The sequence below is a fragment of the Suillus subalutaceus genome (assembly GCF_016647625.1).
Source record: "Suillus subalutaceus strain FC151 chromosome Unknown DFJ58scaffold_150, whole genome shotgun sequence".
Lineage (NCBI taxonomy): Eukaryota > Fungi > Basidiomycota > Agaricomycetes > Boletales > Suillaceae > Suillus > Suillus subalutaceus.
In genome coordinates this window covers 10-15374 of record NW_024540399.1, presented here as the reverse complement: position 1 = coordinate 15374, position 15365 = coordinate 10, and the positions used below count along the sequence as shown (strand labels likewise).

At 45.1% G+C, this 15365-nt stretch overlaps 4 protein-coding genes across 4 annotated transcripts; all 4 read right to left on the bottom strand.

The window, feature by feature from the left end:
- Positions 1 to 529: 529 nt before the first annotated feature.
- Positions 530 to 3775, bottom strand: DFJ58DRAFT_813072 (uncharacterized protein). Its single transcript, XM_041391572.1, has 5 exons — positions 3192 to 3775; positions 3023 to 3138; positions 2754 to 2973; positions 1864 to 2705; positions 530 to 1811 (listed from the first exon to the last, which is right to left on the bottom strand). Exons 1-5 carry the CDS (start codon positions 3277 to 3279, stop codon positions 768 to 770), a joined length of 2310 nt encoding a protein of 769 aa, XP_041238401.1. The 5' UTR covers positions 3280 to 3775; the 3' UTR covers positions 530 to 767.
- A 39-nt stretch (positions 3776 to 3814) lies between these two features.
- DFJ58DRAFT_908094 (OPT oligopeptide transporter protein-domain-containing protein) lies at positions 3815 to 7306 on the bottom strand (the record flags this gene model as incomplete). The annotated part of the gene is made up of 22 exons (XM_041395090.1): positions 3815 to 4031; positions 4083 to 4219; positions 4271 to 4538; positions 4594 to 4668; positions 4728 to 4778; positions 4831 to 4863; positions 4920 to 4963; positions 5014 to 5109; positions 5158 to 5284; positions 5308 to 5506; positions 5561 to 5713; positions 5766 to 5823; positions 5873 to 5904; positions 5959 to 6006; positions 6063 to 6225; positions 6277 to 6406; positions 6461 to 6486; positions 6536 to 6604; positions 6654 to 6748; positions 6799 to 6906; positions 6959 to 6981; positions 7039 to 7306. The coding sequence occupies 22 exons, from the start codon at positions 7304 to 7306 to the stop codon at positions 3892 to 3894; spliced, it is 2343 nt and encodes a 780-aa protein (XP_041238400.1). The 3' UTR covers positions 3815 to 3891.
- A 1491-nt stretch (positions 7307 to 8797) lies between these two features.
- On the bottom strand, positions 8798 to 9916 carry DFJ58DRAFT_917051 (uncharacterized protein; the record flags this gene model as incomplete). The annotated part of the gene is made up of 3 exons (XM_041395509.1): positions 8798 to 9521; positions 9596 to 9630; positions 9860 to 9916. The coding sequence occupies 3 exons, from the start codon at positions 9914 to 9916 to the stop codon at positions 9095 to 9097; spliced, it is 519 nt and encodes a 172-aa protein (XP_041238399.1). The 3' UTR covers positions 8798 to 9094.
- Positions 9917 to 13205: 3289 nt separating this feature from the next.
- DFJ58DRAFT_733507 (uncharacterized protein) lies at positions 13206 to 13839 on the bottom strand (the record flags this gene model as incomplete). Its single annotated transcript, XM_041386306.1, has 2 exons — positions 13206 to 13498; positions 13554 to 13839. 2 exons carry the CDS (start codon positions 13837 to 13839, stop codon positions 13206 to 13208), a joined length of 579 nt encoding a protein of 192 aa, XP_041238398.1.
- Between the last annotated feature and the right edge of the window lie 1526 nt (positions 13840 to 15365).

The following is a 15365-nucleotide window of genomic DNA, read 5'->3' as shown; positions in this document are numbered from 1 at the left end:
AGTCGAACACGCGGCTTTCTTCGGCCCCACGACGAAGTTATCGATCAGAGGTGCAAGAGCCCACGTTAGCGCCATCGTGACGTGACAAGAGCACATGATATACCTTTGTGCTGTGGATTTACGCTGATTAGGTGGCGGGGCTTTCATGCCAGCCTTCCTCGGAGCAACTTCGAAGCTCATTGGCCATAACGTCATAGTCTTGGGTATTGGTGTCATGAAGTCATGGGAGGAGCACAATGTGCAGTTTGAGCTTGCCTACATAGGTGAGTGGAGAACAAAAGGGCGCCTGATCGATCACAACGTGATCTAACTGACGTCAGTGGCTCTGCAGTCCAACAGAAGATCTCCAAGAAACCAGCTTTGGCGCTGACTTTACGAATATCGATCGGGATATTGCTTCACTAAATCTAGTGGCTACGAAGGGATGTCAAAGTTGTCACTGTAGTTTCAGCATGCCGATGATCTGCGCCCTGTGTAGGTGCAATGACACTGCATAGATGGAGATTGTATTACTTAGGTTTGTTACGGATACCAATATAATTATTCGCCCGTAAGACTATAACAAAAGCAACTTAAGAAAATAAGAATAAGTATATAACGTGACTCATCATGCACATCATGGAGAACTATCTACATGCATTACCAGATTTGTCCAAATGAGTGAGAGTGAATGCGAGTGAAACAAGATGAAGAACGATACATGCAGATGCGAGAAGGCGAAAGTGCTTTAACTCTACGGAAAATGACTTGAGGGGGAAAAGGAACGTCTATGGAAATGGAGGGTGCTCGTCTATAGTAGGCTGTCTGCTATGTGATGGTGATTGTGTGCGTAGCGGCGAAGGTGGCACGGACTGCCGTGGTGACGACACATTTGATATATAATTGGACTGGGAGGGTGAATAATTGGATTGACTTGATGAGTACTGCGATTGAGAGTTGGACCGCGAGTGATTTGAGGGTTGAGATTGTTGGATTGACCACCGCCGCGGGAGCAGTGAACCTAGGGTTGTTGACCCCGACTCTTCTGAATAGAGACTCTGATGGTCCGTCACAGTCTGGGAAGGACTGTCGGGATATGGTTGATTAACATCAGGATCCAGGGGGATGTTCCGCTCTGGCGTAGGATTCCGCGGCCGCCAGTCTTTCTCATCATTTTCAGCGCCCTTCTCCACATCCAAACCACTGGGTGTGGCACCCGGGCGCCGTCTATAACGTGCCGGAACAAGTCTCATGATGCCCATGTTCACAAGCGTGTTGATAAACATGACGATGACCGCAACCGAAATGATCACAGCTATCACGATGCCGATCACAACGCGAGGTATTGCCCCTAAGTTTAGGCTCTCCAAAAAAGCGATCATGAGGCCAGTGCAAAGTACTCTGGTAATCGCCAGGTAGGTTGCGAGGACATCAGCACCTCTTGATTTGTGTGGCCGAAGGGTTAATAGAGAGGCAAGGACCATGCATTCTACAACGAGGATTGCGGCAACTTGCACGACACCGTTGACATGAGAAAAGGCAATAAAGAGGGCCTTCACGAAAATAGCCAATATCAAGGGAGTAGTCGCGTAAAATCGCTCCGAGCGGTATATCGCGTACAGAGGACCATGAGAAGCTAGGAGATCGGGTTGCGTATACAGTTCAGAGGGCGTTGAACGAAGGGCCAGGCGATGCACGAGGACGATAGAATGTAGGATATAGCTAACCACCGCAAGGAATAAAATCACTGAGAGGAAGATAGACAGCCATGAATCCTTGAGCGTCCACTGATAGAACGCAAATATTGCCACTGGTGTGAATACAATCAGGCACTAGGACAATGCGTAAGCGAATATGATTAAATGGAGGCCGAGCCATACTTACGATGCGCAGCAGCCAGGCACGGGCAAATGAAGGATATCGATGACGCCAATTAGCGATGTACCTTTCTGTCCGTTGTCCATACCAGGATGTTGCGGCAAGGATGCAATAACCGACGGAAAGGACCGCAAGTAATATTGCGGTGATCATCAAGACGACCAAGAAGACGGTCATGAAAGCGTTGGCCGTGGCGATGCCAACAGAGTTGACATAGATAGGTACACCGGCCTGGAGAACATTGGTGGATGCCGATGTCACAAGCTGTACATCGCCAGAGGTAGAGAGTTCTTGAACAGAGGCTACCGAGATGTCCGAGATATAATTGGCTGAAGTCATATTAGAAGACGCCCAAAGGTTCTCTACGCCGATGCCCGCATATTGATCGGAAGAGGCGAGAGAAGTTAACGAAGCTATGGCATTGTATGGGCTAAGTTCGCGGTTCACGAGAGCAACTGCAGAACCTCCAGTGGCATCAGCCATATTGCCTCCGGTGAGGTGACGCATGTTGTTGATGGAAATCTGAATGGGAGAGGTTGCAGACGCGGAGAATAAACCCATCGCCCATGCAAAGTTTGTTGTAAATGCTTGATAGACTGAGGAATAATTAAGATCCAGGAGTGCTGTTGACGCAGTCCATTGATATAGGTAGAGAAGATCGAAAAGACGGAAGGGTGCCAGGGTGTTTGGCGTAAACGAAGAGAAAACTGCAGAAAGAAGAGCAAGTAGTGCGAGTGCACCAGTTGCCCATTCCACGGCTACTTGATGTGCTGACCAGCCGTTAGAAAGGGTTGCCTGAACACAAGCCTTAAGGACTCCAGTGTTCACTTCCGTGAGGGATAATTGTACTAACAAGACATGAGCGCAACGTCCAGTATAACGTAGCGAGAACATACCATATGCCTCAAGGTCCGGAATTTGGAAAGCGATGCTAGGGATCTTGTCGGAAACACCGAGGGAAGATGGCAGAGGGATGGAGTCGGAACCGGTAAAGTTATACATCGGTAATGGGCACAGGGCACCACTGAACAGCGAGCATAAATCGATGGTAAAGTTGACGGGATGCATTCCATAGACGTTCACCAATACATTAGCGGTCACATTGACGTTGGCGTCCTTGAAAGAAAAATGAGGTAAAGCTTTGCTTTAGCAGAGAGCCACGTACGACACTTGCTGCGGAAATGTTGAACCATATGGACTGATTACTTGCAAAGTATGCGACGTCAAACTGCTGAATGAGGAGACTCTCTGGTGGTGAGCAATAAGTCACGGAGGAAGTGACTGTACAAATCATGAGGTATATTCTAATTACAATACCGTAGGTGAAGACGTACACAGAGAGTCATCTCTAGCAGCTGCCAATGAAGAGAATGTAAGAAGAAGGGGTAGAAGGAATCGCAACCTGGCGATACGGGCGAACATGAGAAACTATGAAAGCACCAACCAGTGGTGGTAGAGGTAGAAGTGAGGGTAGATACACAGGCTGTCGATCTTGCTGAGTCTGGATTTTCACCTGCGAATCATGATAAAGGATACTCCAAAATGAGTTGCATGTCCAAGGCGTGTTGTTTACTTATTGTTCCATTGTACTAACCGTTGGTCTATTGTTGTTGAAAGCTGTGGTTACGTATTCCCTTGTTCTCCGTTTGCGACAGAGTGGTGCAGGACACCTATAGCCTGCTGGAAGCTAGCGTTAGAGAAGGAGGTGCAGTGGGGCAAGGAACGTTGTAGCTGGAGCCATGAATATTTCAATCGAAATAAATAAAAGTGATTTGGAACGAGTGGCGCGGTTCGCCAAAAGGATGAAATCGGGTGAGAAGCATTGGTGGCAGTGCATCATTTGCTTAGAGCTTAGCGGCCTCATGTTTCCAGCCGTGAAACACATTCAATGAGGCGTTTTCCTGTGCTCCTCGTCTCAGCTGCGTAGTTGAAGGGCGTGGAAATAGTGCTGCACCATGCTTATATACAATGGATACCGCACACTTAGTAATGATACGTGCGATAAGTCCCACAGTCACCCAATGATCACTAATCTCAGTTCAACATGAGACAGCGGTCATAATTACCTCCTTGGTTCGCGCCCCACCATGTAGTAAACAGGTGGGAGGTTCCAGCAGCGCCTTGCACCGCAAACGAGAGGATGAACACCATGACTTGAGTGCCTCCGTCAAGGGCTACACCACTTGATTAGTCTGGGGTCCCTAATGACGTTTGAGAATACTGACCGGCTCCGACGATGTAGTTGTATTTGGCAAACCAGCGAGGGTAGCGCGTACGCAGCCACCATTGCGAGACGAATGCGACAGTAAAGTAGGAGAGGGAAGATGAATTGATTCCAACACAAAGCCATCCGATGTAGTAGCTGTGAAATATGTGAGCATGCTGTCAGTAATTCAAGGAACACTGAACGTACGTGATAATTGGAGTATAAAGATAATCAGCACGAAGCTTTGGCCAATACCTGTGAATGACCCAGAAAGGAACAGGTATGAAAAGTCCAACTAGGTAAGCCCAAGGAACCCATTGGTATCTTTGGCCTGCGGAAAAGAGCTCCTGACTGAGTCCACCCCATGCAATTGCCTGAGAGTTGTACATCTGTGGCTGTTGGCCAGACCAGATATTGGTTCCTTGAACAGATAACAAGATTTCACGTTGGTTATCTATGATTGAATTCATCATGACTACACGTGCAATGTCAGTTGATTGTTTTGGTCATGCAACAAGTGGCGTACGCACTGAAGTTCAAGACAGCACCAAGCAGCGTGCCAAGAATCTGGGCGGTAAATGCAGCGCGAGGTGGCAGCTTTGCATCTGTAAATTACGGTCAACACAGATTGCCCTGTCCTCCTACACGCTTGAAATACACGCACACTGAGCAATCTTGAGGTCGCGGAGTAATAGATAGGCTTGGGTGACAGAGTCTATAACATTGGATTAGCTGACCTGATCTTGGAACGCAAGGCTGACGCATACTGGATCCATATAGAACGAAGTACATATTTGCCACTGTCGTATTCGTCAATCAAAGCACATTATAAATCAACGACGAGCAACGCAATCACCTGGCAACCCCTTGTGAAGGTAACCACCAATCATCTGGACAAACCTGAATGCAAATTGAAATATCGAAGATCAAAATTGAATTCAAGCACCTACGGCTGGATGGCGAACATCAATCCTGTAATCGCGGCGAGTGCACAGAAGAATAGAATAGAAATCGTCGCCAGCAAGAGCGAGACAAGGAAGCCCCACCTTTAACGCTCATCAGCCTGGACCACATTTCCAATCACAGCTACTCACCATGGCAAAGTCGAATCGGTCTTGTATAAAACGACCAGGGCAACAACGAAGGACAGGAGAAAAACGACGAAGTACCAGCTATTGGGAGCATCGGGGGTACTATTACAGAAATATTCATGTTGGTAAGCTGAATACAGAGAAATGCAAAACTAACCTTCAGCATCTGCTTGTAGTGGGGATCGATATCCTCATCATCGACGTCTTGCTTCCGCATTCCGTCGGCTCGCCAGAACTTCCAGTCAAAATTCGCCCATAAATTTTTGATGCCCGACGGATTCATCCAACTCCATGCAAAATATATATCGTTACGATTCCAGAGGAGAAGATGACTAAACGTGGCCGCCAAACCCTAGGATTTCAGACTGTCAGTCCGCAGAGTCTCACTAACGTTTGGTGAACTTGCCAAATTTGAGGAAAGCAAGTAGACTATCCAAGTGCTGGAATAGTAAGGTATTCCTTGTTCAGCAAGCAGTGTGGGATCGACTTGATAGTTGGAATTGAGAATGAGTGTTTGATTGTACTGTGTTCCGTTTTCATAGAACAAGAGTTGAGAAAGCTGTGGGGAGTTGGCGTCAATGTTCTGCCGTTGCACACGAATGTAGACTAACGAATGGGAAGTTCTGGGCCTTCCAGATGTTGTTGTAATATACAGCCACAAACACAACCCTAGACATAAGTCAATGCAAGGTCTCGAATCAGGGCGGAGTGATCGCACATGCAAAGGAGGTAGCCCAGAAAAGTCGAGAGCTGTCCAAAAAATATGTAAGACTTCTGGCCCTCGTATCTGAGAAGAGGTCATACCTGTGCTTTAAGCGGGATAGTCATAGGGTTCACCCCGGGAGAAATATACTGCCGCAGATCCAGTCAGTAACGCGATCTACTTCAAAGTTCGTGTTCACACTTACTTGCCAGTCAAAGCAGAAAGACAGGAGCCCTAGACCCTCGTTACCGTTTGTACCACCAAACACTCGCGAGACGGCGGCATTGTTGGGAGCTGCAAGACACATAATCGACAACCCGGTCAGAAGCGGAAAGATCCATTCTGGGAAAAGCTCCCAAAAAAAGATACTGAGTCGATCAGCGTGTTTGATCATTGCCGGTCTTAATCGAGGGACTTACGCAGTAAACACAATGTAAAAGACTCTGAGCTTTTTCCGTGCTGTCATCCCGCCCTCGTAGAGAGCATCGAACATGGACAGCAATGGTAGCACACCGGGGTATAACATCTTTGATGGATATAACAGGATGCCTGGTAGATGTATGTGAACACCGGGTTCAACAACAGACTCAATTGTGGACATACTTCTCATCATGCCACCAATTCCATAACTGAGAACTTTGTCAGCGTCTGCTGTAAATTTAACAAAAATTCTCGTACCCAAGAAGTTGAGAAGAGAAGAGTAGGAACACTGAGGCACCGGCATTGGGCGTGACATTGTAATACAATCTTTAGCAAAGATCAGTAAATTCTATCAATATGAGTAAGGGTCACTGACCGCTGGACAGCAAGAACTTCGGAACCTAAGGCAGAGTTGGCAGAGGCGCTTGCCATGATCACAACGAAGGCATTTTCTTTCTTATTGAACGGTCCCTGTGAAAGATGCTTAGAATAAAGCAACGAGCGAGGGTAAACTGGTTTACGGGGTTCAAATAGCGCAGGAGTCCGCGACGAGGAATAAAGGTCTCCATGAAGACGCCCAGGATATAAGAAACAACCGCGAGGAACATCAATGACACTAAAATTGTTTGCTGCGGCAATGATATGAGCACATAAATTCGTCATGCTTGCTCTACTACGCACAGGCTTGAAATAATAGATTTCCGCTACAAATTGACATTAATGAATATCATACTGGCTAAAACGAACTCAAAGAAGCTCACCGAGTACTCCACCAAAGGTTGAGAGGCCAAGACCAATAAAGAATGCACGAAATGTCCACGGGTTCAGAGAAGGGTCGTCGTCCACCGAGATGACGTGCGTAGCAATATCACGTTCATTGGAGAGCACGCCTTCCTCGCTGTCCGAGTCAGCATCGACTGTTGCAGTTTCGACGTCGCCTTTCCTATCGAACGATTTGTCACTATTGCTAAGAGCTTTCTCGCTGGGCACAGTGTGCTCGCCGATCGCCCCTGCAGCGGTCAGACTCATCGTACCTGATAAGACAGTACTGTAAGAGAAGCGAGAAGTTTCAGCGCTCAGCCGCTGACTATAAGTATTTACCTCAAAGTCACTCAAACGCAAATAAGCGACTATTCTCGTAATTGGAGATCCAATTGTTCGGTACGGCCATCTCTGTGGCACCAGCTGCACGCGTGGTATCGTGAGCATGTGTCTCGTGTCTAGTAGCGAGATAAGAGGGTACCTTGGAATTATGAGTCTAGCGAAAATAGCTCTGTTTCGGCACACAACGTTGGTTAAATAGTACGTGCCTGGGGAATGCATTTAATAAGTATTGCGGATCAAGTTGGCTTCGGCCATCAGGAAAAGTGGTCAGGTCCAGAGAAAATCCGACGGACCCGTGATGCCTTCCGAGGCGCGAGCGGCGACATCATTTGTTCATCACATCGATGCATCATTGTCCAAGATGCCCATGCTCACCTCACAAGGCATTACTAAACCCTCTCCACTTCACGGCAGCCTTGCGAGGCATATCAAGATTAGCGCTATCTAGGATGGGGTTGCGAGGGAAACTTCATTTGTGTGGGCAATGGTGCGTTATTTTGATAATTTGAGATCCACCAACCTCAGTGGCCATGCAAAGCAATCGACTCCAAGTTGCGCGGACGAAAGCCTGCACGTTGAAAGTTCGAACACGTAGAGAAGATAGCAAGAAATCATTCACGACCATGATGTGAACACACGTCCTGCCATTTGACAACTCCATTGAAGGTCAGGAACATTTTTGATGAGTCTACTTTAAACCCAAATTTATATATATATAAAATTAAAAATACTCGAAGCTGTGTAACATACCAGGATGATCGGATCACATCATCGCGCACGTGTATGTCCATTAATATCCATCATCTCATTTTGCGAAGTCTCAAGCTAACTCTCTGAAAGGTCATAAACGTCCGTGCGATTCCGATTCATATGCGCTATAACATACGGTGTTCTTGCTCATCAATGGTGTGAAACGTGCACTTCGGTCTGGGTGATTGGTTCTAGAGCGAACTTGACCCTCAACTCCACATCTTGATATGAGCGCTATCTTTGGTATCTTGTTACCGAGCGGAAGCATGGGATCCTGATTGATGTTGACCGTCACCCAGATTATCTGCTGGACCTTGTTCTATTGTAATCGGTCTGCGGTCCCGGATCCTGTTGCTAGGAACTTGTGCGCATTAACCTGATAGGGCGATTGCAGCGTCTTTCTGCTGCAGTTCATATGCGCCCCATTCATTCTTTGTCTTGTTACTAGGCATTGTTGAATCCTCGGACCTCGTCTAAGTATTCTCGTCATCGCCCGGAGCGTTATTCCTTTTCCTACTTATCATGTGCACCAATTGCATATATAATACGCACCGTCTCGTCTCCGCATGCCTCAGTCGTTGTCTCCAACCACTAGTACTGAGGTCTGAGGTATGGTTCCTAGTTCCTCGTCGTCCCGCCGTCTCTTAATGTTATGTTCTCTAGCGTGTTTTGTGTCTAGGTACTAATAATATTGAGTCGTTGTCTCCAACCACTGAGCGTGTTTCACGTCTAGCTTCTAACAGGTTATCAGTTGCGATTTCTAAATGAAATTTTATCAGGCTACATACCGACATGCGCCCTTGTTTCAGCGACTCGCTGTAATATTCTCTTAGAGATGTTTCGTCGTCTTTCTTTGACATACGAAAGCTCAACCACATCCCGGAATTGACAGGTCCGGATACATACTTTGCGTGGAAGCAGGAGGTCACCTATGCCCTTGGTATTGAGGATGAGGATGTATAGTCAAAACTCGACAGCAGATCGAATATCCTTCGCTTTCATGATGGATTCAATCCACTGGCGACTCATTGTGTTCTCCGGGTGATCCGCTTGAAAGTAGGTGTTGGCGCACGATACGTTACGATAATGCATGATAAACAGGAATTTCCGCAGGAGCTCTAGTGACCTCCGCTTCAGAGTGAAAGTACCCTGAGGAAGCGCTTTATGCAACCCCATGATGATGGAGGCTGCATGGCGTTCGAGGTCCGCTAATTTCTCCTCTAGTTCATTAATATTATGGGTGTTGCGGACGTCCTGATAGAAATTTGGTACCCCGTAAACCTTTTCAATGGGGCGAATGTCAAAGCTACCCGCAGCAATATCATAGTAGTGGACGTATTCAGGATCAACACCTGTTTGTCGAAATTCTCTTTGTCGTTCAGTTTTGGACCTGCAAAGAATATCATTCAGTGTTCTGGTCTAGTGCCTACGCGCAGAGTGCTCAAGAAGACTCTGAAAACACACCTCACAGGTCCAACTTGGAATCTTCGCAATATAAACTATGGAATGAAATGTTGGTATTGTATGGTGGATGCACATGGACTCGGAGAGCCGTCCGTCTTCTGAGCTTCTCCTGCAAGCTCCGTTCTGGCTTGTTGTTTGGGGGTATTCGTATTCTTGCGACGTCGTGTCATTCTGTAGAGCTCAACGATTCCTATTGTAGGGACTGAGCGCTGAGCGCTGAAACACTGGCACGTGGGCCACATCTGTGGCACTGTCGTGACACACCATGTAAAGAGCATATAGTAATCTACAGACGGGGCCATTTAAGATTGTGAAAGTCATAGTAGTTCATAGTCTTGATATCAGACGAAGTTTATATATGGTGTTTACCGTCACGAAAGTCAGAGTTACTGCCGGTCTAAGGCAGGTCTGTATCACTGGGCACGCAGCCGCGGCAGGTTTTAAATTTGAACGTGCTCTATGTGCTGGTGTTGAGTATACCTGGACAAGCATTAGACTAATAAGATGAACCTCGAGGAAATCATCCATGAAGAATGTCAAGGGATGTTCCTATTAAAAAAACGTCGACGGCAGGTTTCGACCCTGCACAGTCCAAGAGAAATAGATTTCGATTCCGTTGTGGTTTGAACTACTTGGCTAGTAAGATCGGTTCGGAATCCAGATGAACGCGTGAGGAATCATCGATGCATCCATAAGTGAATCTTCGAGGCTGTTCCGATAGACAAAAAACCTTGTTGTATGCGGGTTTCAAACCTGCACAGTCCGAGAGGAACAGATTTTGACTCTGTTAACAACCACTTGGCTAAGCCCAGTTGAGATGGACCAGAGGAAACCATTTATGAGTGAATCGTCAAGACTCAAGAGTGTTCCAACCGCATTGCTCGACAAGACCTTCTGTGTCACAGTATTGTTCCACTTCTGCATCATGCCGTCTCATGAAGCACTCATGATGTGGTGCAAGCAGACAAGATTCCATATATCCTCCCCATGTTCCTGAAACTTGTGCTTTGGAGTAAAACAAACCTTTTCATCGGCAGGTTTCGGAACCTACGCAGTCGAAGAGGAACAGATTTTTTTTGACTCTGTTGAGGTAACCACTTTTGCCAGGACGAAGTTGAGATGAACTTCCGAGGAAACCATCCATGAGTGAACATCAAAGTGTGTTCCGATAGCAAAACAACGAACGTTCAGCAGATTTCGAACCTGCGCAGTCCAAGAGAAACAGATTTTGATTCTGGCGTGGTAACCACTTTGATCAAGATGGAGTTGAGATGAACCTCTGAGGAACTGTCCATGAATGAATGTCAGGGTTAGTCATCAGTGAACTGGTGAACAAATGAAAAGGTCATAGTTAACTTGTATTGGTAACAACATCAGCAATCAACATAAATGTGGCGGGGGGGCTTACTTAGAAATGTTTGACCTTACGAAGGAAAGATGAATGTGTAAGTAAGCCAGTCGAGTTGTACTGCTCTCTATGCTCCATTGTAAACACGAACTGGTCTGCGAATAAAAGATGTGACACAAACTAATAGAGTGAATCGTCGAGACAAGCACTAAGGTCTCCACTAACAAGAGTGGAGACACCCCTGCATAGTGCTACAACGTGTGAAATCATGTGTTGCATGAACGAGTGTAGCTAAAACATGGCCCTGAAAGTAGACAAGCACTAATGCTAATGTCCCCACTGACAAGAGTAGGACGCCTCTGCGCAATGCTTGAATGAGTAAAATCATGCGTTGCGTGAACAAGTACAATTAAAATATGGCCCTGGAAGTTTGGGATCATTTGGATTGTGATGGGTGTGTATCATTTAATAGGGACACTCAAAGTTGGGCGTACACGTTGCACACCGCACACCGCACACGCACACGACTAAAGTTGCCACAGTCCAGTTCTGAACCTCGAACTGGACGCACGGTTCGGTCCAACAACGGTCTGGTTCGAGAGGTTCGAGGTTTGGGGACTGACTGAATTTGTGGACCATAGCGAACCTGTTCGAACCGTAACCAAACCATTAGTAGGATCCGAAAATAAATGATCAGACATCAAGCTTGTTATAAGTTATAACTTATGAGCGGCAACGATCTCAATCAGATATTTGGTACTGTACAGTTTTTTACTAAGTAACAAATCGCAGCGCCGAACAATATATACTCTACAGTACTTGTCGTGCATTGTCTACTATCTTGGAAGTGGAAACTAATAGACAAGTCTCAGCGTTGTAGACAAACAGCTGACATTGATAATACCTAATAGACAAGTCTGGAGACGAAGTAACATAAGTAAGAGACAGCGTGCAAGAGAACATGAACTATACCTCAGTGTTGTAGACAAACAGCTGAGGTACAAACAACGTAACACATTGTAATTATATAGTAATAGTATAGCCACTGGGATGACAAAGACATGGTCGAAGTTGTACATTCAACATACTATATAGCTTTAAAGCAGCATCCCTAAACCTTGCCCAAACCAGTTTCAAACCTTGTCATCCCTGGACCCTAAACCTTCAGTGCACATGTTGTACACAAGTACTTGAATATTTTATGTAATCAATTCAAAGTCGTATTTTGAGTGATCACGTGATATATGATATATGAAAAAGCATAACATTGTATATACTGAACAATATACTGTGTGGAAAGGGTTTAAAAGGTTTAGGACTGGTCAAGTACTGAGGTTGAGGCAGGGTTGTGGATGTCGGACCTAGTGGTTGGCTGATGAACTCGACTTGGAAAGACCCAAAATGTTATCTAAGTTGCTGGTTTTGGGACAAAGTCTAGGCCAAACATGGCAAGGGTTACAATGGCCTGTAAGGTTTTAGGGATGATGAGGTTTGAAACTGGTTCAGGCAAGGTTTAGAGATGCTGCTTTAAAGCTATATAGTAGACAATTCACGACAAGTACTGTAGAGTATTGTTCAGCGCTGGGTGCCGCAAGGTTTAGTCCAAAGTCTGACAATTATCTAAGATTACCATTTTGGGTAGGGGGTCATGTGCGAGGGGGTCATGTGTGTGTGCGGTGTGCGGTGTGTGACGTGTGTGCCCAACTTTGAGTGTCCCTATTCTGACGTCCGGGCATTGGCAATGTGTTGAAGAAGACATGCATTCTCTGACAAAACTCCGAGACTATCAACCAAGAAACACTCGACATATCTTAGATACTTTGTTGAACACTGACACTATTACTTACCACCTATCTAGTTAGTAAAGTGGCACCACAGTTGTTGAAGAACCACTTAATTAAGCCTCCAAGCATTCCTATGGAGCACTGGCGGTGCACACTGGCAGGTTCTATAGACTTGTAATAAGCTTTTCTACCTTGTACATGTGGTATAGAGCACTGGCGGTGGCACACTGCGGGTTTGTTTATTCAGATTGCTCAATTAGGCAACATCATCAGCAGCACAGCACTGCCACCCTTGCCCTCATCATCTGCAACAGCGAGCTCAAGTACATCATCAAAATAACATGTTTTTAATAGCAATTTTTTGATAACAAATGTACTTCTCATGGACAGAGGTAATGTGTACACAAAATGGTTGATATATTGCCCAAAAACTATTCTACATGATGTTCTCTTGATCTGAATTGATGATGGCCTTGCTCTATTTTGCGCGCTGTCCACCTTTTGCTTTCCGCTGTCCTTTGTTGCTCTCACGTGAGTCAGAGCCCATGCTGCACAGCTGTTGTGCCTTTTTGGTGAGCTTGCGGGCACACTTTGGGCATTGTCCCTTGGATGGTGCAGTGTCATTAACAGGTTGCTTATGACTACTATTTATCATTGGGATCAGGGAATCTTGATTAGTTGGAGTAAATGAGGTAGTAGTATGAGGTTGAGGCTGACTGGAGGGGGGGCTATCAGGTTGACTTGGAAGATGCTCAACAGGCGCAGTAAAAGCTAAAAAGACAGTATTAATACAATGATGATGACAGAGCATTAATACAACACTTACAATTGTCAAGCACACAAAGTACAGGATCCAACAAGACATCTGTAATTGAGGAGGTGTGAGTAAATTCAGCAGGAAGGGGATTGTTGTTGTCCTCAAAAGGAGAAGGCCCAGACGTACTGGAATCAGGAATGAAGGGATTGGTATTGTTCTCATCCTCGACTGGAGAAGGTGAAGAATTGGGAAGGGGTGCTGTGAAAGATGTAGCAGTCATGGGGGGTGGTGTTTCTGAAGGACATGAGCTAGGTGTTTGGGCTGATGTTTCTGAAGGAAGGGAGTTAGGTGTCATAGGAGGCTCAAGCTCTGTAGCAGTTGTGGGGGGGTGATGTTTCTGAAGGATGGGAGCCAGGCATTAGGGCTGATTTTTCTAAAGGAAGGGAGTCAGGCAGCATAGGAGGCTCAAGCTCAGGAGTAAGCTTCTCCCCATTCTTGATATGGTTCATCTGCTCTTCAACTTCTCACTGGGGGCAGGGACCAATTTGCCTGCTGATCAAATGTTGAACCCAGTGTGATCTCAGACAAACTTGGGTCACTTTTAATTCTGGTGGAAAATAATAACAACAATTTATTTTTTGCACACATTTTCCTTAATCTATATCAGCTTGGGTTCTATTCTCACATTTAAATTTTGTTCAGCATTTGTACACATTTTAACCAGACATAACATTTGCTTTGTGACATCTTTTTGTTCCTTTTTTCCCTTCCGACTGCATAATGACCATATTTTCAATAAGTTATGGATAGTACACATTGAATGAATTTAAACCACAATTATATTGTGTTTATTCTTTTGTCATTAGAATCAAGCTGAGGGATTTTTTTCCAGTGAGTGCAAGGAAGATAGTATTTTCATTCTGATCACTTTCTATGCAGTTTTTAATTTATATCACCCTATGTTCTTCCTTTTTCTACACTTTGTTTGTCTGATATGTAATAAAAAACACAAAGTCAGCTGACAGAAAAAGGTTTGACCAAATGTGAACATAATATATACTTTGCACTGTAAACAAAATTAGTAATAAAATAAAATCAGATTTCTTTTTGTCAGTAATTGACCATAGTCAATATCAACAGTAGACAGTAAACAGTCAATAGGTCAACCTACCATAATCAATTTATCTGTTGAGTGTTGACTGCTGACCACTGATGTCGACTTTGGTCAAATTTTGATTCACTAACAAAAAGAAGTCTTATTTTATTTTATTTATACCAATTTTGTTTAAAGTGCAAAGTATGTATTGTCTTTACATTTGGTCAAATGTTTGCAATGTGCACTGGAGTTGAAATGTGGATTATTTGACTGGTAAGAATTTATCATAGGTAGGGATCTGCACAGGTTTAGGTAAACCTGTGTGGGTCACAGGTATGAGTACTACTGGTGTATATTGCTGACTCCAATGCTGCACTTGAAAATCTATGTATGTATGTACATTACTTACAGGTGTTTTCACCCTTTTTTCAACACTAGGCACTCATCTGTGCACAGAGAGATGTGTATATTGTATGTTTTTATGGTGCTTCACAACACTAACTTACCTTGTTTTTTTTGTGCATGATCTTGTCTTTTGAACCTGCTTATCCAATGCTGATGGTGTCACAACCATATCCTACTCTCAGACTTATGTGATCTTGTCTTTCGACTTGCTTACCCAATGCTGATAGTGCTGTGGCTATGTCCTCCTCTCAGAACCATGTGTGATCTCATCTTTTGATCTGCTTATGCAATGCTGATGATGCCATGTTCTTGTCTAACTCTCAGATAGTGCAGGATTTCATCCTTTGACCTGCTTACCTGAAGCTGATGGGTGTCACAAT

What these genes read in the sequence shown, in the direction of transcription:
- DFJ58DRAFT_813072 (XM_041391572.1), bottom strand. Translation starts at nt 3,279, where the DNA reads ATGTTCGCCCGTATCGCCAGGTTGCGATTCCTTCTACCCCTTCTTCTT. An exon ending in ACATTTCCGCAGCAAGTGTC is followed by an intron (nt 2,974 to 3,022) that starts GTACGTGGCTCT and finishes TTTTCTTTCAAG; the next exon opens with GACGCCAACGTCAATGTGAC. An exon ending in TCCGGACCTTGAGGCATATG is followed by an intron (nt 2,706 to 2,753) that starts GTATGTTCTCGC and finishes ATGTCTTGTTAG; the next exon opens with TACAATTATCCCTCACGGAA.